The 26413-nt window shown below is 36.2% G+C and overlaps 1 protein-coding gene across 1 annotated transcript in view; it reads right to left on the bottom strand.

The window, feature by feature from the left end:
* Positions 1 to 26413, bottom strand: part of LOC112051349 (uncharacterized) — a 272815-nt gene that overhangs the window by 80220 nt on the left and 166182 nt on the right. The window contains exons 3-4 of the mRNA XM_052885699.1: positions 22440 to 22851; positions 5440 to 5507 (exon numbers count right to left, since the gene is read on the bottom strand). Coding sequence (XP_052741659.1) covers positions 5440 to 5507; positions 22440 to 22851 — 480 coding nt within the window. The remainder of the gene's footprint in view (positions 1 to 5439; positions 5508 to 22439; positions 22852 to 26413) is intronic.

Here is a 26413-nt window from a genome sequence, read left to right as displayed (position 1 = left end):
ATCCAGTAAAGAAATGATTTTCTTTGATCTAGCTCACATATTAAATTTTTTATGTTATGATGAATTTCAAGCTTTAAAGTCGTTATCCTAGTTAACTTTATTAACTTCAGGGGTTTTCTTTTTTAAATATTATATTATTTTTCTTTTACATGTACTTGATTGTACTTGTGCTTAATGTTAACGAAGGCTCAAAGCCATACAGCGGGCGATAGAACGCGCTGTGCTCGGAGTATCTCTGCGTGATCGAATTAGAAATGAGAAAATCCGCAGACGAACCAAAGTCACCGACATAGCTCAACGAGTCGTGAAGCTGAAGTGGCAATGGGCGCAAATAGTTCAAAGAGCCGATGGACGTTAGGGTCCCAAGGACCTGAAATGGCGACCCCGGACTAGAAAGCGCAGGTCGACCATACCTCCCACCAGGTGGACTGACGACATCAAGCGAGTCGCAGGGATTCGCTAGATGCTGACCGCTCAGTATCATGATGTTTGGAAGTCCCTACAAAAGGCCTATGTCCTGCACTGGATGTCCATCGGCTGATATGATGATGATGATACCTTACGTACGTCGAAACGACGTGTGGTTATTTTTTCTAGGCTATATATTATAGGACTCAAAAGTGATTACAAATATAAGAAAACTAATGTCGAACAAAGGGAGAGGTCATATTCACAATACTTGTCAGGACAACTTAATTAACAAATCAAACTGTAAAATAAGACCCTAGAATGGCAGAGAATGACCTTGAGGGGAGTCACGCACTTGTGAACGATGTGTGTAGGGTTAAAGGATCCTTTGACTGTTATCAAACACTCCCCTTTTCCACTTAAGTCACTCTCCCCGCCTATCCTAAGTAACCCATAAAGAATTACACAACAAAAGATGTGGACGGCTCGAACGCCACGAGCACACTGAAGCCAACACGAGATCGAGCGACGTCATATCCGTCACAGACTACTATTTCCTACACTATTTTTTAAAAACATGTAAATTTAAAAGCGGCTAACGCGGCGATAACATATATTTCTAGGATTAACATGTATCTGTTCTGTCGACGATTATTTCTCTAAGAATGGGGATGATGACTAGGTTTGAATATATTGATTTATATGATACATTCGGGTAAATAGGGTCAATGTTAACTAATTTATACATAAAAAGCAAAGATTGTCTGGATATATGCAAAATAAATGAGATTATAAAATTTCAAAATCTATTAAAAATATTTTATTCATGAAATTCATACAGTTTTAGCTTTCTTACATTAAACGTGACATTTTTTAATATAAGCATAAACGCACAAATAACAAAGATATTGGTAATTTTGTTTGAACGCGCATACAAATCTAACGATCATTACATTGCCTATGACGTCATTAGTTCGAGCCATTTTGTATTGGGCGTTTTTTAAGGGATCCGCGGCAGCGCCGCAAATCTGACTATTTAAATCCCGGTAGCTCCGAAAGTAATGATCGCAGATACCCTGTTCCTTTTACAAAATTGCTTTACTATTAGTATACTCTTAATTTATATACAATTTAAAAAACTGTAATCATCCCTATTATTTTTGTATACCACGATATAATTGACCCTTGACCTTTTCAGTCCATTATGAGTGGTAGCAGTAACAAAGGGACTGCAGCGACTAGCAGTTAGCACAATACAGTGGTTGCTAATGGACGCCGCTCGTAAACGTAATGAGCTTCTACGGTGGGACTGACATTTTATATTCTTTTAATTAATTTATACGTATCACTATCATGTTTGTTTATTTATTTGTTTTTTCATGTGTGCAAAGGGTCAATCTGATTTTTTTTTATAACATGTACACTTACAATATACATATAGAGACATACAAAAATAATATATAACTAGCTCACGTTGACTTATACATACATCTATGACAAGTGCACACAACATTCACTAAGAACTAAAAAACATGGTAACAGTCAAATATCACACAAGGAAATTGTAATTTGTCATAATTATTAGCTCATTTAAATAGGGATGATGACAGTTTCTTAATTATTTTTTTTATTCTCTACAAGTTAGCCCTTGATTACAATCCCATCTGATGGTAAGTGATTATGCAATCTAAGATGGAAGCGGGCTAACTTGTTAAGAGTAGGATTAAATCCATACTCCTTTCGGTTTCTACATGATATCGTACCGGAACGCTAAATCGCTTGGCGGTACGTCTTTGTCGGTAGAGTGGTAACTAGCCACGGCCGAAGCCTCCCACCAGCCAGACCTGGACTAATTAAGAAAACCTCAATCGGGCCATCCGGGGATCGAACCTAGGACCTCCGTTTTGTAAATGCACAGCTCATACCACTGCGCCATGGAGGCCGTCAAAATTCTATAAAAATTAAGGGTATGTATGCAATTATATAAGTAAAGCAATTTTGTAGAATTAACAGGGTATCTACGATCATTACTTTTTGAGCTGCAGGGATTTAAAAGGTTAATTTTGCGATCAATTGCGAACAATCTGGAAACTTACGATTCAAACAAAATCTATACTTATAATAAAACTATAACTATGTACATTGAAGATATTTTGAAAATGGCTAAGAAGGTGTTGAAGTTTTTTAATATAAATCGTAAAGTCGTCGTCGAGTAAAATGATTATTATGGCACTAATTATTATGTATAAACCATGCAAAAAATATAAATAGAAGGGGGTAAATTAAAGGTTGAAAGTTTACATCGATTTTGAAAGAAAGAAAGAAAGAAAAAAGCTTTATTAGTGAATTATGCCACACAACACAATTTGTTCTTAACAATATCCTGCGATGTGTGGCACAACCCAGTAAACGGATCCAACTCAGCATAATGCTACATACTCTTTAAATAAAAAGAGCATGCAGCGCTGGTTTTCAGTTGGAACCGTTGACCAGATGCCGCCACAAACACAGCACACAACAACCTTATTGACTAAAATAAACAATAATAATAACTTAAACTTAAAATAGTACATTACAATTAACTAAAATAAAAAGGGAAAGACAATAAAATACCATACTAAAGAATAACAACGTGAGAAGAAAAAATATTAAAAATAAAATTATATCATATATACAAAGGTATTTACAAATTTATGCAATTCTTATACAGAATTTACAGTTATTTACCTATAAGAAAGAAAACTCCGCCACATGATGTTGGAATTCAATCTGCTTTTCAAGTAGAAATCTCTTTAGCAGTTTTTTAAATGCGAATTTAGACTTAAGATTTTTCAATGGGGGGGGAATTTTCACGCAAACGAAGTGGCAGGCGTCCGTTAGTCCTACTATCCTACTAATATTATACGGGTGAAAGTTTGTGTGTAAGTGTGTAAGTATGTTCGTTCCTCTTTTACGCGGCTACTGAAGCGATTTGGCTGAAATTTGGAATGGAAATAGGCTACTTTTAATCCCGGAAAAATCCCGCGGGATTAGTGCAAAACTGAATTCCACGCGAACGAATTCGCGGGCGTCCGCTAGTTACTTAATAAATAACGAAGTTATGAATTGAGAACCTCGTCCGTTTCATTGAATAACATTGAATCCGAAAGTAGAAATAGCGTTCTTATTATTTTTGTTTGCTATTTGGGTTTTTATTCGCCGTAACATAAATCGGAGTGCTATCGACGTCGGATGTGGTCCCCGGGCGAGCCTAGCTGAGCCTTACGGAACGACGTTTGCTTAACTTCATAAAAAAAACTCTCGTGCGAATGAGGGAGCTGTGATACAATTAGCCCTCATTCGCACGAGAGTTTTTTAGTGTTGTTTACTTTTTAAATGAAAATATACTTTTGATAATACTACTAACGATTGAGCTTAAATTCATCAATACATATAAATAAAATTGAAGTGTCTGTTTGCGATTTCAACATATTTTTATGTCATCATTATCAACCCATATTCGGCTTACTGTTGAGCACGAGTCATCTCTTAGAATGAGAGGGGTAAGTCCACCACGCTGGCCCAATGTCGTAGAGAATTATTAAGAAAATTCTTAGGTATCAAGGTTTCCTCACGATGTTTTCCTTCACAGTTTGAGACACGTGATATTTAATTTCTCAAAATGCACACAACTGAAAAGTTGGAAGTGCGTGCCCCGGACTGGAATCGAACCTACGCCCTCCGAATCGAAGGCAGAGGTTATATTCAATTATCTTTAAAAATCTATGTTATAGGCTGTAGCAAAGGAGTAGACTACAATATGTTAACATTAATTAGGGTCGAGTGAAGCTGATCATTTAATTATGATCGAACTTCACTTCCAGGTAAATTCGTTTGATCCTTAGTTATAGTAGATATTATGTAAAGGATCGAAAGACAAATCAAAAAACTTAGTATGTATATTTGTATTATAAGAAATTCCAAGTAATATAAAGTCCACCGGGTCAGCCAGACTAATCAACAATATACTTACTCGTATGTTTACTTTTAATATACTAAGAACAAGAACAGTATTATTTTTCATAAAACAGTTCCAATGTGAAGCACATGGGAAATCATTTCTCGTTTTCCAAGAAAATATCAACGTTCTAATACAAACAAGTCCTAAGGTCAGTATGCAAGCTTTTATTTTACTAGACTATGGGTCGTATATGTAGCCTTAATAGCCCAGTGGATATGACCTCTGCCTTCGAATCTGAGGGCGTAGGTTCGAATTAGGTCCGGGGCATGCACCGCCAACTTTTTTGCGAATTTTAAGAAATAAAATATCACGTGTCTTACACGGTTAAAGTTAAACATCGTGAATAAACCTGCATACCTGAAAGTTTTCTTAAATCTCTACGTGTGTGAAGTCAACCGATCCGCATTGGTTGGTTCACACACGTATTGGTTGGGTGGTGGACTAATCTAGTATGTTACGAATAGGTTGGATTGACTGGAAGATCTCTATTACAATACTCAGATAGAAAAATAGCTTCTGTGCTAAAGATTATAATCTTCCTCCAGATCGATTTCGTCGTAGCGAGATTAGAGTAACCAACTTCCATCCATCCATACAACATTTAGTACTTTTAGTAGACTCAGAAGTGGATTACAAAAATAAGAAAACCAATGTTGAACAAAGGCTATGATTCACAACATTTGTCATAAGGACCTTGAGTGGAGTCACGAACTTGTGATCGTTATATGTAGGGTTAATGGATTCCTAGACAGTTAGCTAACACTCCCCTTTTCCACTCAAGTAACGCTTCCCGCCTATCTATCTCATGTAACCCATAAAGAATTACACAACAAGTAATACGGACGGCTCGAACGCCGCAAGCATAATTACTGAATTTGTTCCCTCCTGATGGCTAGCCCTCTCTAACTCCCCACTCGTTACGGAAACAAGTCGCGCCACCTAGCGTCGGCACGAGCCAAAATGAGATCGAGCGACGTTATATCCATCTGAGACTACTATTTTTTACAGTATATATTATTAATGATGCTTACCTAGTCTTAAAGTTTTAGTAAAGAACACTTGGTATATGGTGGCACTCGTTGTTTTCCTATAACGTAACCTGGAACAAACAAAAAACGTGTTAATATATATTTTTTAAATTATTTACAAGTTAACCCTTGACTACAATCTCACCTGATGATAAGTTGATAATGCAGTCTAAGATGGAAGCGGGCTAACTTGTTAAGCGTAGAATGGAAATTCACACCCATTTGATGTCTGCACGACATTGTACCGGACCGCTAAATTGCTTGGCGGTACGTCTTTGCTAGTAGGGTGGTAACTAGCCACGGCCGAAGCCTCCCACCAGCCAAATATTATCAGTAAATATTAATGTTAATATAGCGGTAACAAGACCTTTCATCATCAGGGTTCCCTCCTATAAAAGAGGGGAGATGGAGCATAAATCCACCACACTACTCCGATGCGGATTATTCAGATTAAATAGCTATTGAATGTGAAAAAAATAAAGAAAAATGTGTTTATTTCGAAATTATTCCACTCATCAAAATATCTATAGTACAGCAGGTCATCCAGGATAATACCTAAAAGTAAAATACGTTGCATTAAAAATAGTAAATATATTTAACCCACGTTTCATCTAGTGATCGATTTAAAGGAGGTGCCAAGCTATAGGTAGAGAACTCTATAAGTTTTAATTTGGCTCTTTGTTATATTCATCAGCGTAGCGTCACAGAATGAGAGGGGTTAGGCCAATAGTCCACCATGCTAGAGAAATGCAGATTGACAGATTTCACACACATAGAGAATTAAGAAAATTATCAGGTATGCAGGTTTCCTCACGATGTTTTTCCTTCACCGTTTGATACACGTGATATTTAAGTTCTTAAATGCACACAACTGAAAAATTGGCGGGGCATGCCTCGGACCACATTCGAACCTACGTTTTTCGAATGGAAGCAGAGGTCATATTCACTGGGCTATCATGTTTCCCACAGGATTTGTAATATTAGTATAGACAAATGTTGAATTTATTGAACTTTGTAAGAAAATCGTAGCATCGTGCCCTTTAGCGAATTATTGGGTAAATGTATTTACCCTTGCGGCTAATACATCGAACACAATATTTTCCCAGCCCCGCAATACCTCACAATGCTCCACAATACCCCACTCTACCCTCCGCCCGTTCTTTGTAAAGTTTTCTTTTGACCGTTCAAAACCAACTTGTATTTTCCTTTGTAAACCTAGTGAGTTGTCTACGGAATTATTAGTTTGTACGAAAACAAGACGATCAGTTCGCTGCAATTGTGGTCTCCAGATACCACGTAGAGTCAATTTCATCATTATTAAATCCGTCATTTGTATTGTTTCCTTTATTGTTTTGTTTATTACTCGGTGCTATATTTTTACACTCCGTACGCTTATTTCCATTTTCCTCTAGCATATAGAAAGTTCATCTATACTAATCTATACTAATATTATATGTTATTACAAACAAAACAAATAAACAAACTCAGCTGAAGAGTTTGTTTATTTGTTTTGTTTGTTTTTGGTTGAACGCGCTAATCTCAGGAACTACTGGTCCGATTTGAAAAATTCTTTCGGTGTTAGATAGCCCATTTATCGAGGAAGGTTATATTTTATAATTATCCCCGTATTCCTACGGGAACGGGAACGACGCGGGTGATACCGTGCGACGTCAGCTAGTAATATTATAAAACTGAAGAGTTTTATTTTCTTGAACGGGCTAATCTCAGGAACTACTGGTCTGATTTGAAAAGTTCTTTCAGTGTTAGATAGCCTATTTATCGAGGAAGGCTATAAGCCATACATTATCACGCTAAGACTAATAGGAGCGGAGCACCAATGAAGAATGTTTCAAAATCGGGGATTTTTTTCCTATAAATAGCTTACGCTGCGTAAACGGTTAAAGTTTTGCAAAAATCATGTCAAAATGTCCGCAAGAGTTCACAAAAGATTTGTGAAAAACTGAAATGCACACAGACGAAGTCGTGTGCGTCCGCTAGTCCTCAAATATACATACAAACAAACTATTCCGCTTTATAATATTAGTAAAGATAGGCTGAAGCCGCGGGCTCGTCGCAATCTTAGTTAGAGCAACATAACGGCACTTCAATTAGAGAATATTTCGACGCCCGACTCGCAGCGTAGTGTCTGCTTGTTAGGGGTAGTTATTTGAGAGTTTGGTAATTACAAGTTGCTGTGAATGAGGGAACGTGCCGATTCCGTTGGATACGGGAAGCCTTCATTAACCAACAGTTCGAATAAAGTATTTAATAACCAAAATTATAATTATGATTAATTGGTTTTATTGGACCTAGCCTTAATATAAGTGGAACTCCGCAACTTCAGCTTTTTATGACAAGTTCCCAACTTTTCGCTAAATTCTACGAGAAATTCCTTACTCAAACGGGTCACAATTTGGCTCTTCTATAAATTTGGGTTATTTTTAAAACACGTAGCCAACGCCAATAGGTACAAACGTGAACCATCAATCCGAGATAATGAATTTACTATGCTGAGTAGCTAGGTAACTTTATTTTATTTCAATAAATTAATTAATAATAATAAAAAAATTACAGCTTTCTAGTAGTAATAGGTCTGGTTTGAGCTAAACCGCGGACAGATAATAATATATAGAACCCTTATAGTTTTACTATGTCCGGTCTATACATAGTAAAACTATAAGGGTTCCTGGTAGAATATGGATTATGGAACGCTAAAAAACAATTTTCTGCAGACGAATTCCAATCTATATCTATAGGTACTTATAATAAAACTGGTCGAATTCTATATATTTCTCCGCAATTTGATATTTTACTTATACCATTTGTAACATCAAACGTTACCGTGGCATAACGGAAGACAGCGCCATCTAGAATATATGTGTATATTCTAGATGATTCACGGTAACGTATACTTTTAATACCAATTCTGTACATTTTGTACATTCTGTACATTCAAGATACTTTGAAAATTTTTGTTAGGGGGCATTATATAATCGATACTAAAGATATATTTTTTTTTTAATTTTTTGTCAGTCTGTCTGTCCGTGTTTTTTTGTTATTCGGGCATCACGCTGAAACTACTAAATGATTTTAAATGAAACTTGGCACGGTTTAAAACCATAATACGGAGAAGGTTATAGGATACTTTTTATTGCGAAAATATAATAAAAAGGGGATAAAATAGGGCTTGAAAGTTTGTATGGAAAGTCCTTCATTTTTAGAGTTACAGTTTTAAAAAATTGTTCATAAATCATAACAAAAATACGAAATATAATGCAATTCAAAAATTTTTAAAATTGAACCCCTAAAGTGGTGAAATAGGACTTGATAGTTTACATTGATTTCCACGCGGGCGAAGTCGCGGGCGTCCGCTAGTTATACATAATGGAGTTTTGTATCTTTACCGTCCGAAACAGTTACTTTAAATTTTTATCGTAAGTAGTAAAAAAATCCGAATTTTTCGTTGTCAATTTGTTAGCAGCGGAAAAGGTTACACCCCGAGGGGAAGCCTAACGAGCAGACCTGCCGGTATTTTCAGCACGTTCCACAGAACCTTCTAGCTTCTGAACAGTTAAGTGTTACACTGAAATTTAATTTTAGCCTTACGCTCAATTCCCCTATTCCCTTAGATGGTGGGTGTTCTTTTGAGGAAAAATTCATTTTAAAATAAAAATACTTTGATATTTTGCGCAATATTTACTTTTGTCAACTTTATACTAAAAGTAGAATCTATAAGGCTTTTATTTTAAGCTAAGATTATCCTACTAATATTATAAACGCGAAGGTTTGGATGTTAGTATGGATGTTTGTTACTCTTTAATGCCGCAACTGTGACATGCTGAGCCGCGATAGCCCAGTGGATATGACCTCTGCCTCTGATTCCGGAGGGTGTGGGTTCGAATCCGGTCCGGGGTATGCACCGGGGTGGTGGACTATTGGCCCAACCCCTCTCATCTTGAGTGGAGACTCGAGCTCAGCAGTGAGCCGAATATAGGTTGATAATGATGAATGCCGCAACTACTGAAACCACTTGGATGAAAGGGCATGTCCCAATTTTGAATGGAGGCTGGGCCTTTATTCCGAGTGTCAACTAAGCAGAACAAATTATTTTAATCTTAAAAGAATATAAATATAGGGCTTAAAACTCAAAATAAAAAAATTAATTGGTACCCGCAATTTTTTTTTCATAAATCTATCTTGTAAAGAATAAAAAAAAAAAAAAAAACTCGACTGAATATGACTGATTAAGGTCATATAGTTGATATGAAAGAGAAAGAGAGCCGTTAGATGCTGGCGGTTTCAATAGTCGAGGCGTGAAAGAGTAACAAACATTCATGTCATCAAAATCATCAGGTTTTATAAATCTCGGGAAACCATGCATTTTTTCGGGATAAGTAGCCTAAGTGTTATCCAGAGTAAAATCTAGTTCCATTCCAAATTTCAGCCAAATCGCTTCAGTAGTAGCGACGTTAAAGAGTAACAAACATCCAAACATCCATAAATTTTCGCGTTTATAATATTAGCAGGACAAGTTAGCCTTTGACTACAATCTCACATGATGGTAAGTGATGATGGCTAGTGTATGATTAAATTGCTTGGTCATAAAATGATTTTTTTCATTAGCTGACAACATTAATTAAGAATTTTTATCATGGCAACATGCTTGTAACTCACACCCTGACAGATTGTCACGTGATCTTCGCGTAGTTGTTTTTGTATAAGACGTTTTTAAAGCATTTTAAGGTTTTTTTCGTTTAATGCTTCTCTGTCTACGATTTAATGTTAATCTTTTTAACAACTTGTGTCTTGTGTGTGGCATTTGATAATATTACATGACATTGACAGCTTACACAGGATATGAATTTAATTCCAGGTGTTTTTATTGGCTGTTTTGAACACTTTTACTGTATTGTCTATGTTTAATTTGTGTTCAAAAATATTTATCTAATTAATTTAATTTTTTGCACACACTTAACAGCAATTTGTAACTTCTATGCGTAAAAAATACTATACGCATGGAAGAGGCCTATTTCCAGCAGTGGACGGCTGATAATGATGATGATGAATGGATTAATAGCTAAATCGTATAATATCAAACTGGTATCCTAATCCTTTAATTTAAAGATAAATATACTTTATTTGCACACCACAATGACAAAAACAAGTGAAATAAAAAACAGATTAGTAAGAGATCAGCATACAAAAGGCGGCCTTATCGCTAAGTAGCGATTTCTTCCAGGCAACCTTTGGTTTAGGAAAACTTAAGGACATCAGCAGGTGGCGTAAAACAAAAATAACCATAGTATTAGTAATACACATACAAACAAATAATTTACATCCTAATACAAAACAATATTACACAAATACCTACAATAATGAATAAAATACATATCAAAATGTACTAATTTAGTGATGCGTTTTGGTGCAATATTGCTGCCTAGGCAATCTGCAAACTCCTTGAATAGAAGTAGTACCTCAATAGTATTGAATATTTTAAATGGTTTGTGGCGCAGAATATAAATTGTGAAATTAGGTTTGAAGCATGCTGGTGAGTATTTTGGGTTATCCGCAGTCGTATTTTATAAAGCTGTTTTCAAATGTATTCAGTAGATACAAGCGGAAACCCCGACTCTGTTTGCGTTAAATTATGTTTTACAGATCTCTCAGGAAGATGGTTTCAAACTAGCCAGCGAGTCGATGTGTGGAGTGGCGTTTTACAATCATGACATGATATTCTATTCTATATATCTACACGAATGAAATCGTGCACAGCTAGTAATAAATATAAATTGTCAGAATTTTTAATAGCACGTCAGGAATTCCACATTTTCCCGTAATCTTGCGGTATTTTCGTGTTTCTCTCCATAATTAGCACGTTTGTACTCTCTACAAGCGCTCATTACGGCTTGCGGATAACGAGAGAGCCAATTACCGAATTACGCCCCGTAATAACTCCGTAATGACGGAAAAACGGGAAATATTTTCACGATCCATTGTTTATTACTTTGCTAGTAAATTACATTTTGACATTGGTGGCGTGGCGTTTGTATCGTAAATTATTTCGGCTGTAATTAAAGACTATATTAATACGTATATAAATAAAATTGAAGTGTACGTCTGTGATTTCACTGTGATTTCTCCATAGCTTATAGTTACATGACACTCAAACACAATCAAGCTTGTTTTAGAATTTTTGTCTGTCTGATGTTTATCCGAGCTAATCTCTGGAACGGGATTTAAACGAGACTTTCACTGGGTATTGAGCAATATATAGGCTACTTTTTATTCTGGAAATATTCATGTTAGTTAGTTCACGCTATTTACTAATTAAAACATCCACAATAATTTTCTTTTTTGTTTGATTTATTCATTGTAATTTATTACTATTTTTATTATGCTCGCTGTAATATTTTTGGAACTTTATGGTAAATTCATCCTGATTGACAATTTAACAGTTTCATTCGATATATATATATATATATATATATATATATATATATACCGAAAAATAACAAGTTAAATTGTAATCAGTATGTTCAGTTCACAATATATCGACAGATTACATAATCGCGAGTGAGATTATAAGCTAACGTATTTTACAATTTGACGGTGACATATACACTTTATTGCGCAAAAGAAAAACAATATTAAAGAAAACAGTAGAAAACATATTACACAAGTAAAAGCGTGCGGAATAATTTTTACTTTTTCTCAGATAGCGGGGTGCACCAGCGTTTTTTTTAGGCAAATGCACCAAAAACAGCCAGTATTAGGTACTTATAGTAATTATAAAGTAAATTAATATTATTGTGTTTCTGTTACAGATATGTGGTTGTCATTTATTGTCAAAATTTGTATAATAAAGGAATTCAATGTTTATTTATTATATTTTATCTCACAAAGTTAATTTTATTCATAAAATGTTGGGCACTTTTCTGACATAAAAACTCTTTTAAGATTTTAAAAAGTACCGTTTGTTTTTAGGCGGATGATAAACGTTTTACATTACATTACGGCACATGTGCGTAATGAAATACATTTACGATATTGAAATTGGTGAAATAATAGACACTTTACGAGCAAACGTGTTTACAATATTATGTTTATAGTATTAGTAGCTATTAATGAACTAGGCACTCGACATCATTAGTGCAAGCATTAATCACTTGACTGTGATTATTGATTTGGAGTGGTGGCGTGAGTGGCCGCCATTACTGATTATGAATAATGGTGGAGTGAGCCTGTGTGAGGGCCATAAGTGGCACCTTGCATTGAGCTACTGTGGTAAACATGCTGATTATATTTGAATATTTTAAGGTATGAATTGTAGGTTATTGTTTAATAGCCGTGATAGCCCAGTGGATATGACCTCTGCCTCCGATTTCGCAGGGTGTGGGTTCGAATCCGGTGCGGGGCATGCACCTCCAAATTTGCAGTTGTGTGCATTTTAAGAAATTGAATATCACGTGTCTCAAACGGTGAAGGAAAAACATCGTGAGAAAACTTACATACCAGAGAATTTTCTTATGTGTATGTCCAATCCGCATTGGGCCAGCGTGGTGGACTATTGGCCTAACCCCTCTCATTCTGAGAGGAGACTCGAGCTCAGTAGTGAGCCAAATATGGGTTGATAATGATTGTTTAATATCTGTGGTGTAGTGTAGTGAGTTACAAGTGAAAGGTTGTGTGTTTGATTCCCTAGAAGGCCTAGATTATCTATCTATTATCTAGATTATCATCATTATTAGCCTATATTTTAGCAAATTAATGTACCAATTTGTTGTTGGCTGAATAAAGGTAAAGTCTCAGTTTTTCTGACAAGATTTATTGAAAATTACAGATTTAAGACAAATATGCAGATAGAGCGCACGGAACGCGGCAGTGATGCAGTCATTCCAGATGCAAATTAAAAAACCAATTTATTCGCGAGTCAATACTACACAAGACGTCGCATCAGTGATTTCCAATATTATTTAAGAAAAATGGCGTCTTATGTTTTTAAATATTTTAAAAACTGTTTACAAAAACTAAAGAAACAAGATGGAGTAATTTTTATAGGTAAATATTTATTATTAGTCTATTATGATATTAATTTACGTAATTGTTGGTAGTTTTAAATCTTGAAATACAAATTATGAAAAAAGTTTGTTTAAGCAGATATCAAGGAGACGCGTGGCGTTCGTTTTATGAGTTTTACCGCTTTACCGCGCGGGTTGTAAAGACTCATTCTGTATCATTCTCTATTCTGTGTTGAAAATATAAACTCTTCTTCTTCTTCTTCTTATTCCCGGGCCTTTTCCGCACTTGGCCACTAGAATTGGCCGTTGTACGTAGGTCCATTTGGTGCTGGTTCCCGCTGGAGTCACTTCAACCTGCCGAACTCGCTCCAGAAGCTCAGTAGGCCGCCCAGGTCGCCGAACGCCTCATGGAGTGTTGCTGGGGATCCAATGTGTGCTGCGCGTTGTTCCGATACACCTCTGCATCTAAGCATAACATGTATCGGGTAATATTGAAGCCTCAATAGCTCAACGGTAAGGGCGGTCGGACTCTTCACCGAGAGGTGGTGGTTCAATCCTCACCCCGTTGGTCTATTGTCGTACCCACTCCTAGCACAGTATTTCCCGACTAGTTGGAAGGGAATGGGAATGTTGGTCATATATTATAAAACAATATGGCAAATATTCTTTAAAAAAACCTCTTTTTAAACAGTTGAACATTCTTCCACTGCATGTATGTACATTAGAGATGTTTGCGTTTTTGTTAAGCGCCATCCAAAATATTTTCAACGAAGAGGTGAAGTCACTGTCAATAAGTCAGTCAGACACGGTAACAGGTTGATGTTATCAAAAGTATGTACTGGTAGCTATATGAAAAGTGCATACTGTATGGCTGTAAAAATATTTAACAAATTACCTGATGACATTGGAAAATTAAGCTTCCCTCATTTTAAAATGAAATTAAATAAATGGCTTATTGATAAGTGCTACTACGACCTTAAGGAATATTTGACTTAATTTTTTAATGACATTCTTTACTTTTAATTCTAATTTTTGTATTATTTGGTAATTGTAACTTTATAATTTTATAATTTTCTCGTTTAATTTGGTAATTATGACTGTTTGTGTTATTTATTTCTTTTTTTTTGTAATTTTATATCTTTTAATTTAGTACTGTGACTTTTTAAATTTGTAATTGACTGATTGTAATTATTTTTTTTTTCTCTTAATTTTATTTCATTTATTTTAGTAATTGTGACTATTTTTTCACTGTATGTATAATATTTGCAAACTATTAATTTAGTTGAATATTGTAAAGAACAATAATAGTTAAAGTTCATCATATCGTCGGCCATAATGTTTGTCGTTTATTTTTTTATCTCCACAATAATTCCACCGCCGGCAGACACTAGCGCAGTATTTTATGCGACTGGTGCCGTAAATCTTGCCGGGGAAGCTAATTTGTATGGATATTAAAACAGCTTTCACTTTATGTGCAGTTTGTTTAACTTTGTTTGATGATTGTGCAGTTGTGCGGAGTCAAATGCGCACTTTGTAAATAGAATCATCTTTAGTAATAAGAGGTAATGTTTGTGTTGTTAAAGTTGTAGGAATCTGGATCTACTACCGATTTTGAAAATACTTTCAATAAATCAATCAATTATCTTTATTTTGCTAGAATATGGATACATTTCATACATAAGTCTCATGAATTTCATTTAAACACATCTCCTGCCACAGTAGGCGTGCAAAATATAGTCTACAAATCTACAAATCAGTTTACAAATAATAAAAATAAAACAAAGTCCGAGCTAATCACACTAATATTATAAAGGCGAAAGTTTGTGTGTAAGTGTGTAAGTATGTTTGTTCCTCTTTTACGTTGGGGCTACTGAAGCGATTTGGCTAAAATTTGAAATGGAAATAGGTTTTACTCTGGATTAACACATAGACTACTTTTCATCCCGGAAAATTCATGGTTCCCGCGAGATTTGTGAAAACCGAATTTCACGCGGACGAAGTTGCTGTCCGCTAGCATTAAATAAATAGATCCAAAGGCATTTTCACCTTATAATATGTATGGTCACTATCACTATGGTACTCGTAACATAAAATCATAGAACTTGGAATCCATTCTTAATTTTAGGATACCAAATTTCAGCTAATTCGGTTCAGGCGTGAAAGAGTAACAAACATTCATATCATCAAAATCATCAGTTTTCGCAGATCTCGGGAAACCATGGATTTTTTCGGGATAAAAAGTAGCCTATGGGTTAGTCCAGAGTACAATCTATTTCCATTCCAAATTTCAGCCAATTTACTAACTAACTACTAAGCAAACATCCAAACATCCATACAAACTTTCGCGTTTATAATATTAGTAGGATTTTGTATAGGGGTACCTACTATCGTAAAATATATGATTTACTCACGCCAGCTAATGGTATTAAAGAAAGTTAATCAGTAAATCATAAATCACAACACTTAACGGCTAAGTTATACAAACTTAACGAGAAATTTTCCTTTTAGCGCCAAAACAGCCCCGCCTGTTAGCTTACTATCTTTTAATTGTTTTATTTCCCTTGTAAATTAGTAGTAAATTATGGGTTTTTCATGTTTAATCATATTACAGATGTAAATCTTGCCAAGAAAACATCAGGTATTTACATTGATTTATTCTCCTATGCTTGCCAAAGAGAAACTCTTGAAATTATTGAAGGTTTTTTTATTCTTTACAAGTTAAAGAAAAGAGAAAAGAATAAAAAAAAAATAAGATGGAAGCGTGCTAACTTTCGCATTTTTTGTTAACTTTCGTTTCGTAAAACATTCGTTTTCTATACGACATCGTACCGGAAGGCTAAATCTCTTGGAGGTACGTCTTTGTCGGTAGGGAGGTAACTAGCCACGGCCGAAGCCTCCCACCAGCCAATGTGGAATTATATATGGTGGAGCATTGGTCCAGTACATTCGGAGAAAACAGACAGACATTAAAATGTTCGCGAGTGATAATATAAGGGTTCCGTTTTTGGACTACGTACGTTCGGAACCTTAAACGTGGAGTATGTTGAGTTTGGTGTGGACTCTTCTAGGACCAAGGCGCATTTGGAACCCTCGTAACTTTAATTTTAAGTTTTCGACTATTATTACCACCATTAGATTAAATTAAATTATAACATAATACTGACCTTTCAAAAGTACTTGTAAACTGAGCCAATTTTTTTTTTTCCTTTTTTTTACATTATGGAACTTAAGCTAACTTATCCTAATAACTATACAAATTATGGCCACGTGAAATGGTGGCAAGAATACTGGCTGCATTTCCGCGCTGGACAGCCAGGCTGATCCTTTGCGCAAAAAATGAGCCAGCCCTTCTGTCACCAGTCGAGGCAACTAGCCGCGGTGAAATGATTCGGTAATATTTTTTGGCACTGCGACTCCATGGCCCAAGAGTCTCAAAAGGTACAAATATGTAACTCTCTGTCAGAGAGGCATACTTGAGTACATACTTAGCCTAATTGAAATAAATGAATTTTGAATTAAAAAAAAATGAAAACAAAAGGAAATCACGAAGAAAGGAAATTTGTATTCGGAAAACGTTGCTCTGGCGTTAATAAGCGGTGTAAGTTTTCACGGAACTTCGTCTGGCGCATAAATCAGCGGCTTACAAACTTGGAGGTGGGATCAGACTTCAACGTTGAAGCATAGATAGTTCACGGTTTGAACTGAAACTGGAACACTGAACCCTGAAAAGCTTCACGGTTAGATGTGTGACGTGGGTTCGATTCCCGTTACCAACTGTACTACCCTACTCTATGTACTGTTTACCAACAAACAAATTAAAAATGAGGGTATAAATCGCTAGTTATTTCATACCTAATAACAATTATAATTAACTTGTTCTTAAATTAATGAAAATAAATTGGATTAATAAGTTGGTAGACAGTACACATCTAGTAGTAAGTTTTTAGCTTGGTTTTATGGAAAAGGAGATTATTGAAAGAAAAAAGAATCTAAACATGAAATCAAAAGGTTACTCACTCATCACGAATAAAGTTGAAATTTGTTAGTGAGGTATGTATAATTAGTAAACGGACGGATTTTGCGAGAGGGCCAGACTAAGGAAGTCTGAGGGCGGACGAAGTCACGGGCGTCCGCTAGTATTATATAGTAATGAGTACCTAAAGTAGGTAAACGGTTTTGGGGGTGCCCAAATTATCATATTATGTTACAATTTTTTTTTTAAATTATTTGGCATATCTTTTATCATATGACCAATATTCCCATTCCCCTCCAACTAGTCGGGAAATACTGTAATTAGGAGTGGGTACGACAATAGACCAACGCTGTATGATACGTGTCTCTTTAATTAGCCTTAGCAAGTGAACTAGGTAGGGGCCCTCTGGTGCGGGGAACAAAAGTTGAATGATTTTATTAGAGAATAAATCCTACAGCATGATTCAGTTCGAGGATAAGCCTCTAAGGCAAACAGTCAATAGGATGACACCCCACAAACAGGGATTCCCCGACGCCGCGAATCTCTGACGGATAATTAAGCCTACGTAAGCTGAGCATGTGACACACCGCCGCGAAGGACTTTCAGCAGTTTCGCGGTTATTATCAAACTTTGGTTGAGTCGGCAGTAAGTAACAGTTTGTGTGCTCGGTAAGATATATTAAATTACTAGCTGCATCCCGCGGTGTTATCCGCGAAAAATAAGTATGTACCTAATACACGTAATTAAATTTTTCCGGGATAAAAGTAGCCTATAAGTTAATCCAGGTCTCTCTACATATCGAATTTCAGCTAATTCCAAAATCCAGCGCCAAAGCTCACTGTGGCATCGTGCTGAGGTGGATACCTTTTTTGTCCACGACCATATATATTTATGTATATTCTGTTTGTTTCGTTTATTACTTGTGTGTGGGCAAATAAAAGTATATTCTATTCTATTCTAATTCGGTTCAATAGTCGTGGTGTGAAAGAGTAACAAACATTTATACCATTATAACCATCAGTGTTTCGCAAATCTCGGGAAGTTAATTTATATTTTTATCAATCCCTGTTCTAAATTTAACATTCCAATGTGCTTTCCAAGATTATAATTATTTAACTCTAAACAAATTTCATTTAAATTCGTCCAGTAGTTTTTGTATGTAAAAGAAACAAACATACGTGCATCCGTACAAACATTCGCACTAATATATTTGTAGTAACCGTGCTCTGATGGAATATCGGGATGAAGAATAGTATGTTTGCTGCTGACTATCTCTGAGCAAAATTTCATAAACAGAACAGAAAACGCTAAAAGCTGACGTTTGTGATTTCATCCATATGCGTTTACCCGTTAAGCCCTGATTTAGTCACGAACATACATTTTCGATCTTCGTATGAGATTAATACTTGGATTAAATCACAGCCAGCCTGCATTGTTCAAAAATTTTAGTGTTTAGGCACTGAGGAATTTTGAAGAAAAAGATGTCGCGAAACGGTAGTTTTTTCTTATTCTTTACCTACAAGTTAGCCCTTGACTACAATCTCACCTGATGGTAAGTGATGATGCAGTCTAAGATTGAAGCGGGCTAACTTGGTAGGAGAAAGATGAAAATCTACACCCCTTTCGGTTTCTATACGACATTGTACCGGAGCGCTAAATTGCTTGCTTACATCTTTGCCGGTAGGGTGGTAACTAGTCACGACCGAAGCCTTTGTGCTATAGCTACAGTTCTTCTTCCATTTTTCATTAATAAGTTGATGAGCTTTCGTTCTTATTTGTTTGGTTAAGCGGAAATTTAGAACATACTATAAAATATACCGAAGTAGACTGTGTGTGATGTGACTTAGGCAAATACTCGTCTACAATTTCACGAGTCGAGATTTCAATGCTTACTAGGTTAAGCGAAACATGAGCAGTAGACATAATCTTTGTTAGCTCGTCTCTAGTTCACATGTTGAGAAACTTTACGGTTTTCGAGAAGCTTCCTTCACAGTGAATTTATAATTGAGGTTATTCTCAACTTCTCAACCAAAAACTAAACTAATCCGACTTCCGAATGAAAGAGAATAACAATATGCCCTTAGCTGCTTATTTGTACATTCAACAGTTGCGCTTTATAGATGCAATGAGGCTCTGTTTAACCTGACTGTTTGTGAGGAACCCTGACTTATGTTTCTATAAAATACTAGCTGACGCAGCGTGGTTTCACCCGCGTGGTTCTCGTTAACCTAGGAATACGGGGATAATATATAGCCTATAACCTATAGCCTTCCTCGATAAATGGGCTATCTAACACTGAAAGAATTTTTCAAATCGGACCCGTAGTTCCTGAGATTAGCGCGTTCAATCAAACAAACAAACAAACAAACTCTTCAGCTTTATAATATTAGTAAAAAAGTATAGATAAGGAGACGCCCGTGACTGAGTTGTACGAAACATTTTTTTAGAATAGAAAGTGGGTATAAGCTATTCTTAAAATATAGATAATATCGTGGACTTTTTATTAGACATATTAAAGAGAAATATTCTAGCATGAATTGTTTGCAACCCCGCACCGGAAAGCGCAGTGTTAGCCGACCACCCACTAGGTGGAATGAGGACATCAAGCGGGTTGCAGGGAGTCGCTAGATGCTGGCGTTTTGAGGCTGTGGTATTTCGAAGTCCATGCAAGAGATCTATGTCCAGAAGTGGCCGTCCATCCACCACGATGGCGGGATAAAAGAAAAGCGGGTTGACTTTTTCCGACACCTACCTAATCTAAAACGTAAAATTACCTGCTTTAAATTCAGTGGTTACTTCAAAGTTTTGTTTATCGTAAACAGACTTTGCGACAAACTATGGTAGAATTTATTTTTAGAGAGCCGTGATAGCCCAGTGGATATGACCTCTGCCTCTGATTCCGGAGGGTGTGGGTTCGAATCCGGTCCGGGGCATGCACCTCCAACTTTTCAGTTGTGTGCATTTTAAGAAATTAAATATCACGTGTCTCAAACAGTGAAGGAAAACATCGTGAGGAAACCTGCATACCAGAGAATTTTCTTAATTCTCTGCGTGTGTGTAGTCCTGCCAATCCGCATTAGGCCAGCGTGGTGGTTGGCCCTCTCATTCTGAGAGGAGACTTGAGCTCAGCAGTGAGCCGAATATGGGTTGTTAAGGAAGGAAGAAATAATTAATTTTATATTGCGTAATACGGGTCTATAGATTTAAAATGTTATAGAATTTAGTTCAGCAGTGTTTACCCGTGTGTTCAATTTGTGGTTACCTCAAAAAGCTTAATTTGTCTTCATGAGGCCGGGTGATATTTTCCCGCTGAATGGGGTAAATGATGCATTCATATCGTTAGTGGCGCCTGATTAACCCCATTTATACTGAGTTTGCCGGTTTTTAGCGCGCAAACAACCGAAATAACCCACACATTTAGTATTCTTGTTACATGAATATTAAATCGTATATTTGTAAGCTAACTTTTGTGACTTTATACGTTATTGTTTTAATAAAAAATACCTGTCAACTTGAGAACCTCCTCCTTTTTGAAGTCAGTTAAAAATAAATTTTCTTCAATCAAAATTTAAAAGTTAATCGTCGGTATCAACCCATATTCGGCTCACTTCTGAGCTGGAGTCTCCTCTCAGAATGAGAGGGTTTAGGCCAATAGTCCACCACGCTTGCCCAATGTGGATTGGCAGACTACACACACGCAGAGAATTGAGCAAATTCTCTGGTATGCAGGTTTCCTCACGATGTTTTTCTTCACCTTTAGAGACACGTGATATTTAAATTCTTAAAATGCACACAACTGTGGTGCATGCCCCGGATCGGATTCGAACCCACACTCTCCGCAATCGGAGGCAGAGGTCATATCCACTGGGCTATCACGGATACAAAGTTAATATTGGCTGTTAATTTTACGTAAATGACTCGGAGGCTTCCATTTCACAAAAACTAAATAAAAATATAACTGCGATAAACAATGATAAGTGATTATCAATATGATGAAATATAGATAAATATTTCAAACGCACAACATGTTTATTTTATGTGATTTAGCATAGTTAATTAAAAAAAAAATTTAATACCTGCCAGTTGTGGTAGTGAATTCTTTTGAATCGTACACCGAGTTATGTAGATACCATGCTGAAGAATATGGTTACTGGTGATATCGAATCTTAAAACCCACGCATCAAGTTGTCTGACGAAAGGAAACGCATTTTTAGACGTGTAGCGTTTCCTTTAATGTCCTACGAAGTCTATTAAGTATTTTCCTCTATTATGTCGATGGATTTTCCACTTAACATCAAGTGAACCATCTGCTTGTTCAAGCAACTATAACTATAAATAATAAAAACAAGAAGAAAACTCACCTATTCGATGTGCTTGTTCAATCAACTATTACTATTTCAGATCAATTATCTATTTGGACTTGTATCGCACTCAATTTCACCATAAAATTGTCTGTCGTTTTAGTGGGGGACGAGGTAAACTCATAGATCGAAAATATTTAACACCAATAAATATAACTCGTGTTCATTAACTTGACACCTGACTACGAACACAACCTAAACACAGATCATCCGAGCCAGGTGTCAAGTTAAATCGCACGAACTGTGTCCTTACACTACAACAACTATAAATAAATCGTTATACACACACGTGTACACAATGAAACATCGATTTTGTAGACGCAGTTTGTATAAACACGTGTTGATCATGATCAAATAGTTTTGACATAGGGGTATACTCTAGCGAGGCAGGTCCTATTAATTGGTCTGAGATAACTATTAACAAAAAAATAACAAGGAGTAAACTCACCTAAAAACAACACTAGTTTCCTCGCTATCAACACATGTAATTATAACACAATGAAACATGAATTATATAGAAGCAGTTTTTATGAACAAGTTTTGATCATGATCAAATAGTTTTGACATAAGGGTATACTCTAGCGAGGCAGCTCCTTTATATAATTGGTCTGAGATAACTATTAACAAAAAAATAACAAGGAGTAAACTCACCTAAAAACAACACTAGTTTCCTCGCTGTCTAATCTCGAGGCATCCATCAGGGACCAGTGCAGCATCACCCCAGCCCTGGCTCCGAGCGGGCCGCGCACAACCCTAGCCGACACGTACCGGTACCGTTTCCCGAATTTGTACACCGAACGTTCAAAGCGCGCAACACTACGGTACTTCGGTCTGAAGTAGTAGCCATGGAACTCACTGTTTGTCCTATAGTCCACTAGTTCGTCGTGCCACGTTTTATGCTTCTGCAGTCTTTCGTGTTTGGGCATGAAATACGGGAGCGGTTCCACGTCTCTGCATGGTCTTTCGGAAAGACTGGTTGGTGTGAAGTTGCCACGGATTAGACTGCCCACTAAGGAGTACAGGACGTAGTCTTTCAGTGATGTATCTTCGAACTGGAGGTGAACTGGAAAGAAGAGAAAATAAATTTGAGCATATAGTTACTTGGTATAGTAACGAGACCGTTTTGTTTGGAAGTCCATGCAAGAGGCCTATGTCCAGCTGTGGACGTCCATGATAATGATGATGATGATGATAGTTACGCGGTTACAGTGTAAGTTTCTAGTTCTGTATCCCTCTCTATCCATAATGTCGTGTTAAAAAGAGAGAAGTTATAATGGAATAAACAATTGAAAGAATAGAACGTTGTCAAGGGATATTTCCTACCAAATAAAATACGCCGCCTCCGTGGCGAAGTGGTATGCGCGGTGAGTTTACAAGGCGGAGGTCCTGGTCCTAACCTAACCTTTATTGATGGTGGGAAGTTTTCGCCGTGGCTAGTTACCACCCTACCGGTAAACGGTACAACGTCGTGTAGAAACCGAAAGGGGTGTAAATTTTCATCCTAACTCCTATCAAGTTAGTCCGCTTCCATCTTAGATTGCATCATCACTTACCATCAGGTGAAATTGTGGTCAAGGGTTAACTTTTAAAAAATAAAAAAAACTAAGCCGTAAATCTTGATACTCCACATTAAAGAGTCACGCTGTCTCGGAAACAGTTTCTATTATATACGAGAAAATCAAGTCTTTAGTCGCTAAATGCTTGGCTTCGTAGCAACGCATCATCAAATACCTACTGTACAAATAAACTTTAAGGCTTTATAGTCAATCTTGATAGTTTTATCCGCATCAAAAGGTCACGCTGTCTCGGAAACAGTGTCACGGCACTCAGGAAATCGAGACCCGACCCGAAAACGTCCGCCCGATTGCGGATCAGTTTCCAATGTGGCGTGACAAAATCTCTATATGTGTGATCCAATCTTGTCTTATTGTCTCTTGTTATATTGTCCTGCTAATATGATAAATGTAAAAGTATGTGTGATGTTTAGGAGGGTTTTGTTATTTAAACAATCGTATTGAATTGAAATGTATTGAATAAATGTTTTACGTGTTTTTTATTTTTTCCAAATTAAAAAAATATTAATATTTTATGGTAATCTGATATTTTTTTATTGTCGTATCCTTAGGTACTTCACTATAGATAGTTAAGAAATCCACAAAAATCACCTTTTCACTAAACAAAGTTTATTTTAATAGGTCTTCCCATTTCGACTAAATTCGCTAGAATTAGAATTTTTAATTCTAAGTCTAAGTCTAAGTATTTTTATTATACTGAAAATAAGTGGACATTGTTTGATTGATTGTAGGTATGTGACTAATATTATTTTAAGAAATCAGCTTTCTATAAAAAAATCACGATTAAATTGGTCCATCCGTTTAGGAGTAAGGATTATAAAGACAGACGGCACTAGAATCATAATATCCCTCTTTTACGGAATCAAGATATATCAGTAGGTGTAATATAATGAAAAAAATTTAAAAAATTTAAAATAATTTCTTGCCAGAATAAATTGGTGTGGCTCAGTCACAATCTGCCTGCAATAGGCTGCAATAGTCTTGCAAGAATTAGAATAAATAAATAAAAAAATAATAATAATCAAATAAATAATGTCAAAAATATAATATTGGAATACGAAGAATAACATAATAGTTAAACGTCTCAATTTATATTACTTATACTTCAATAACTCTAACAGAAATCCTAGCCTACCACATATGAGTATGTAGGTACCACCTCAGTAATTCCACAAACTGTTATGTACAAACACACGCGTATATAAATATGCAATCTCCATTTAAATAGATACGCTTTTACGGATATAAGTAAACACGGACGAGGAAATCTCATACAATCGAATGCCAAAGCCATCGAGAAAATCTTGATCCGCACATCCGCAGAAGGGTCCCGCTGTCTCGGAAACAGTGTCACGCGATCCCGGAAATCGAGCGCCGACCTCAAACCGTCCGAGCGGGATCAATTTACGTTGCGGCGTGACAATATCTAACCGTACTTTTTACCCGACTATCGAAGGGAGGGTATATTTTTTAAGCTTGTATGTATGTGCAATGTGTACTGTACGTATATTTTATGTACATAATATACATGTAAATACTAACTAAAAATGGCTATGTAGTTAGACTGTACGCCGTAGAAGTAGGTGCGAGAGGATTACCAGTAAAATCTCTCTATAACTTGCTTAAAGGCCTCTCTAGAAGTGCAGCTAGTTCTATATTAGAACGAGTATCCAAAGCTGCTCTAATAGGATCTTACCAAATTTGGATATGTAGGGAGAGCAACACGAGCAGAGAAGGGGTGTGTTGATCGATCGTCAAGGAATTCCTTAACCCTACATCCAGTAGTCACAAGTCCTGGACTTTGCTTGGTGTTTTTCTCTCTACCACGCGACGGACCCTGCACCGGCACGGTGAATCCATGGGATGCTAAGATATTCGTTATGACTATTATATTATTCATTTGACTGACCCGGTTTTTATAGGCCTGACTTTATTTAAACGCGTATATTATATACCCATATTGTAGGTGGTGGGGAAAACTGAAGCTAGGAGAGCATTCCACATCATTGCAGTGCGTATAAGGATTTTGAAAGTTATAACAAAAAATACATCGAATATATTTCGTCTTCATCTACGTTTTATTGAAAGAAGTAGGTATAGCGTACGTATTTCTACAAGCTAAGCTTAGTTTATGCATTGAATTTTATTTCCAAAACATTATTTTTTAAAGTCGGTTAAAAACGAAACTTGCAGAAAAGTTGCTGGTTTATTCACGGATATAAAAGCAGTAAATAGTGCTTTTCTGAGTGAGATACATTTCATAAAATCCCGTTTTAAAACCGTCTTAGACAGTTTTAAATCCTTCTTTCTTCATTATAAAATCATCATTTTGAGGTTAACTTCCAAAGGTTAATTCTCGGTATGAAAGGAATAGATTTTACGTTGCAAGTTATTTACGAAAGCTTTGTGGATTAAAAATTCCGAGAGTTGCAATGTAACGAAATCCAACGGAGTTTGCAAAAAGCATTGTTGTATAATAAAGTGTCCATTTCCCCCGGCTGATCTTTTGAAAGTCTTTATTTGAGTCAGGGAGCGTCCTGTCTAGACAATATGGCCTGACCTCGAAATTGTTGGCGGTATTGCAACTCGCTATGGAATATAAATAACGAAATATAGAAGAAAGCAAAAAAATATTATTTATCTATACTAATATATAAAGCTTAATAGTGTTTGTTTGATTGAACGCGCTAATCTCAGGAACTACTGGTCCGATTTGAAAAATTCTTTCAGTGTTAGATAGCCCATTTATCGAGAAAGGCTATAGGCTATATATTATCCCTGTTTTCTAATAGGAACGGGAACCACACGGGTAAAACCGCGCGGCGTCAGCTAGTATGATATAATAGAATCTAGAGACACTATCTCATAATTATCTATGGCTCTAGCATACATTGGATAGCCGCGGTCATTACAATAATTAACAGTAGCTGATGTCACGCGGTTTCACCCGCGTAGTTCCCGTTCCCGTGGGAATACGGGGATAATATATAGCCTATTGCCTTCCTCGATAAATGGGCTAATTAATATTGAAATAATTTTTCAAATCGGAGC

The sequence above is a fragment of the Bicyclus anynana genome, chromosome 15, assembly GCF_947172395.1.
Source record: "Bicyclus anynana chromosome 15, ilBicAnyn1.1, whole genome shotgun sequence".
Classification (NCBI taxonomy): Eukaryota; Metazoa; Arthropoda; class Insecta; order Lepidoptera; family Nymphalidae; genus Bicyclus; species Bicyclus anynana.
This window is presented reverse-complemented; position numbering and strand designations above follow the sequence as displayed.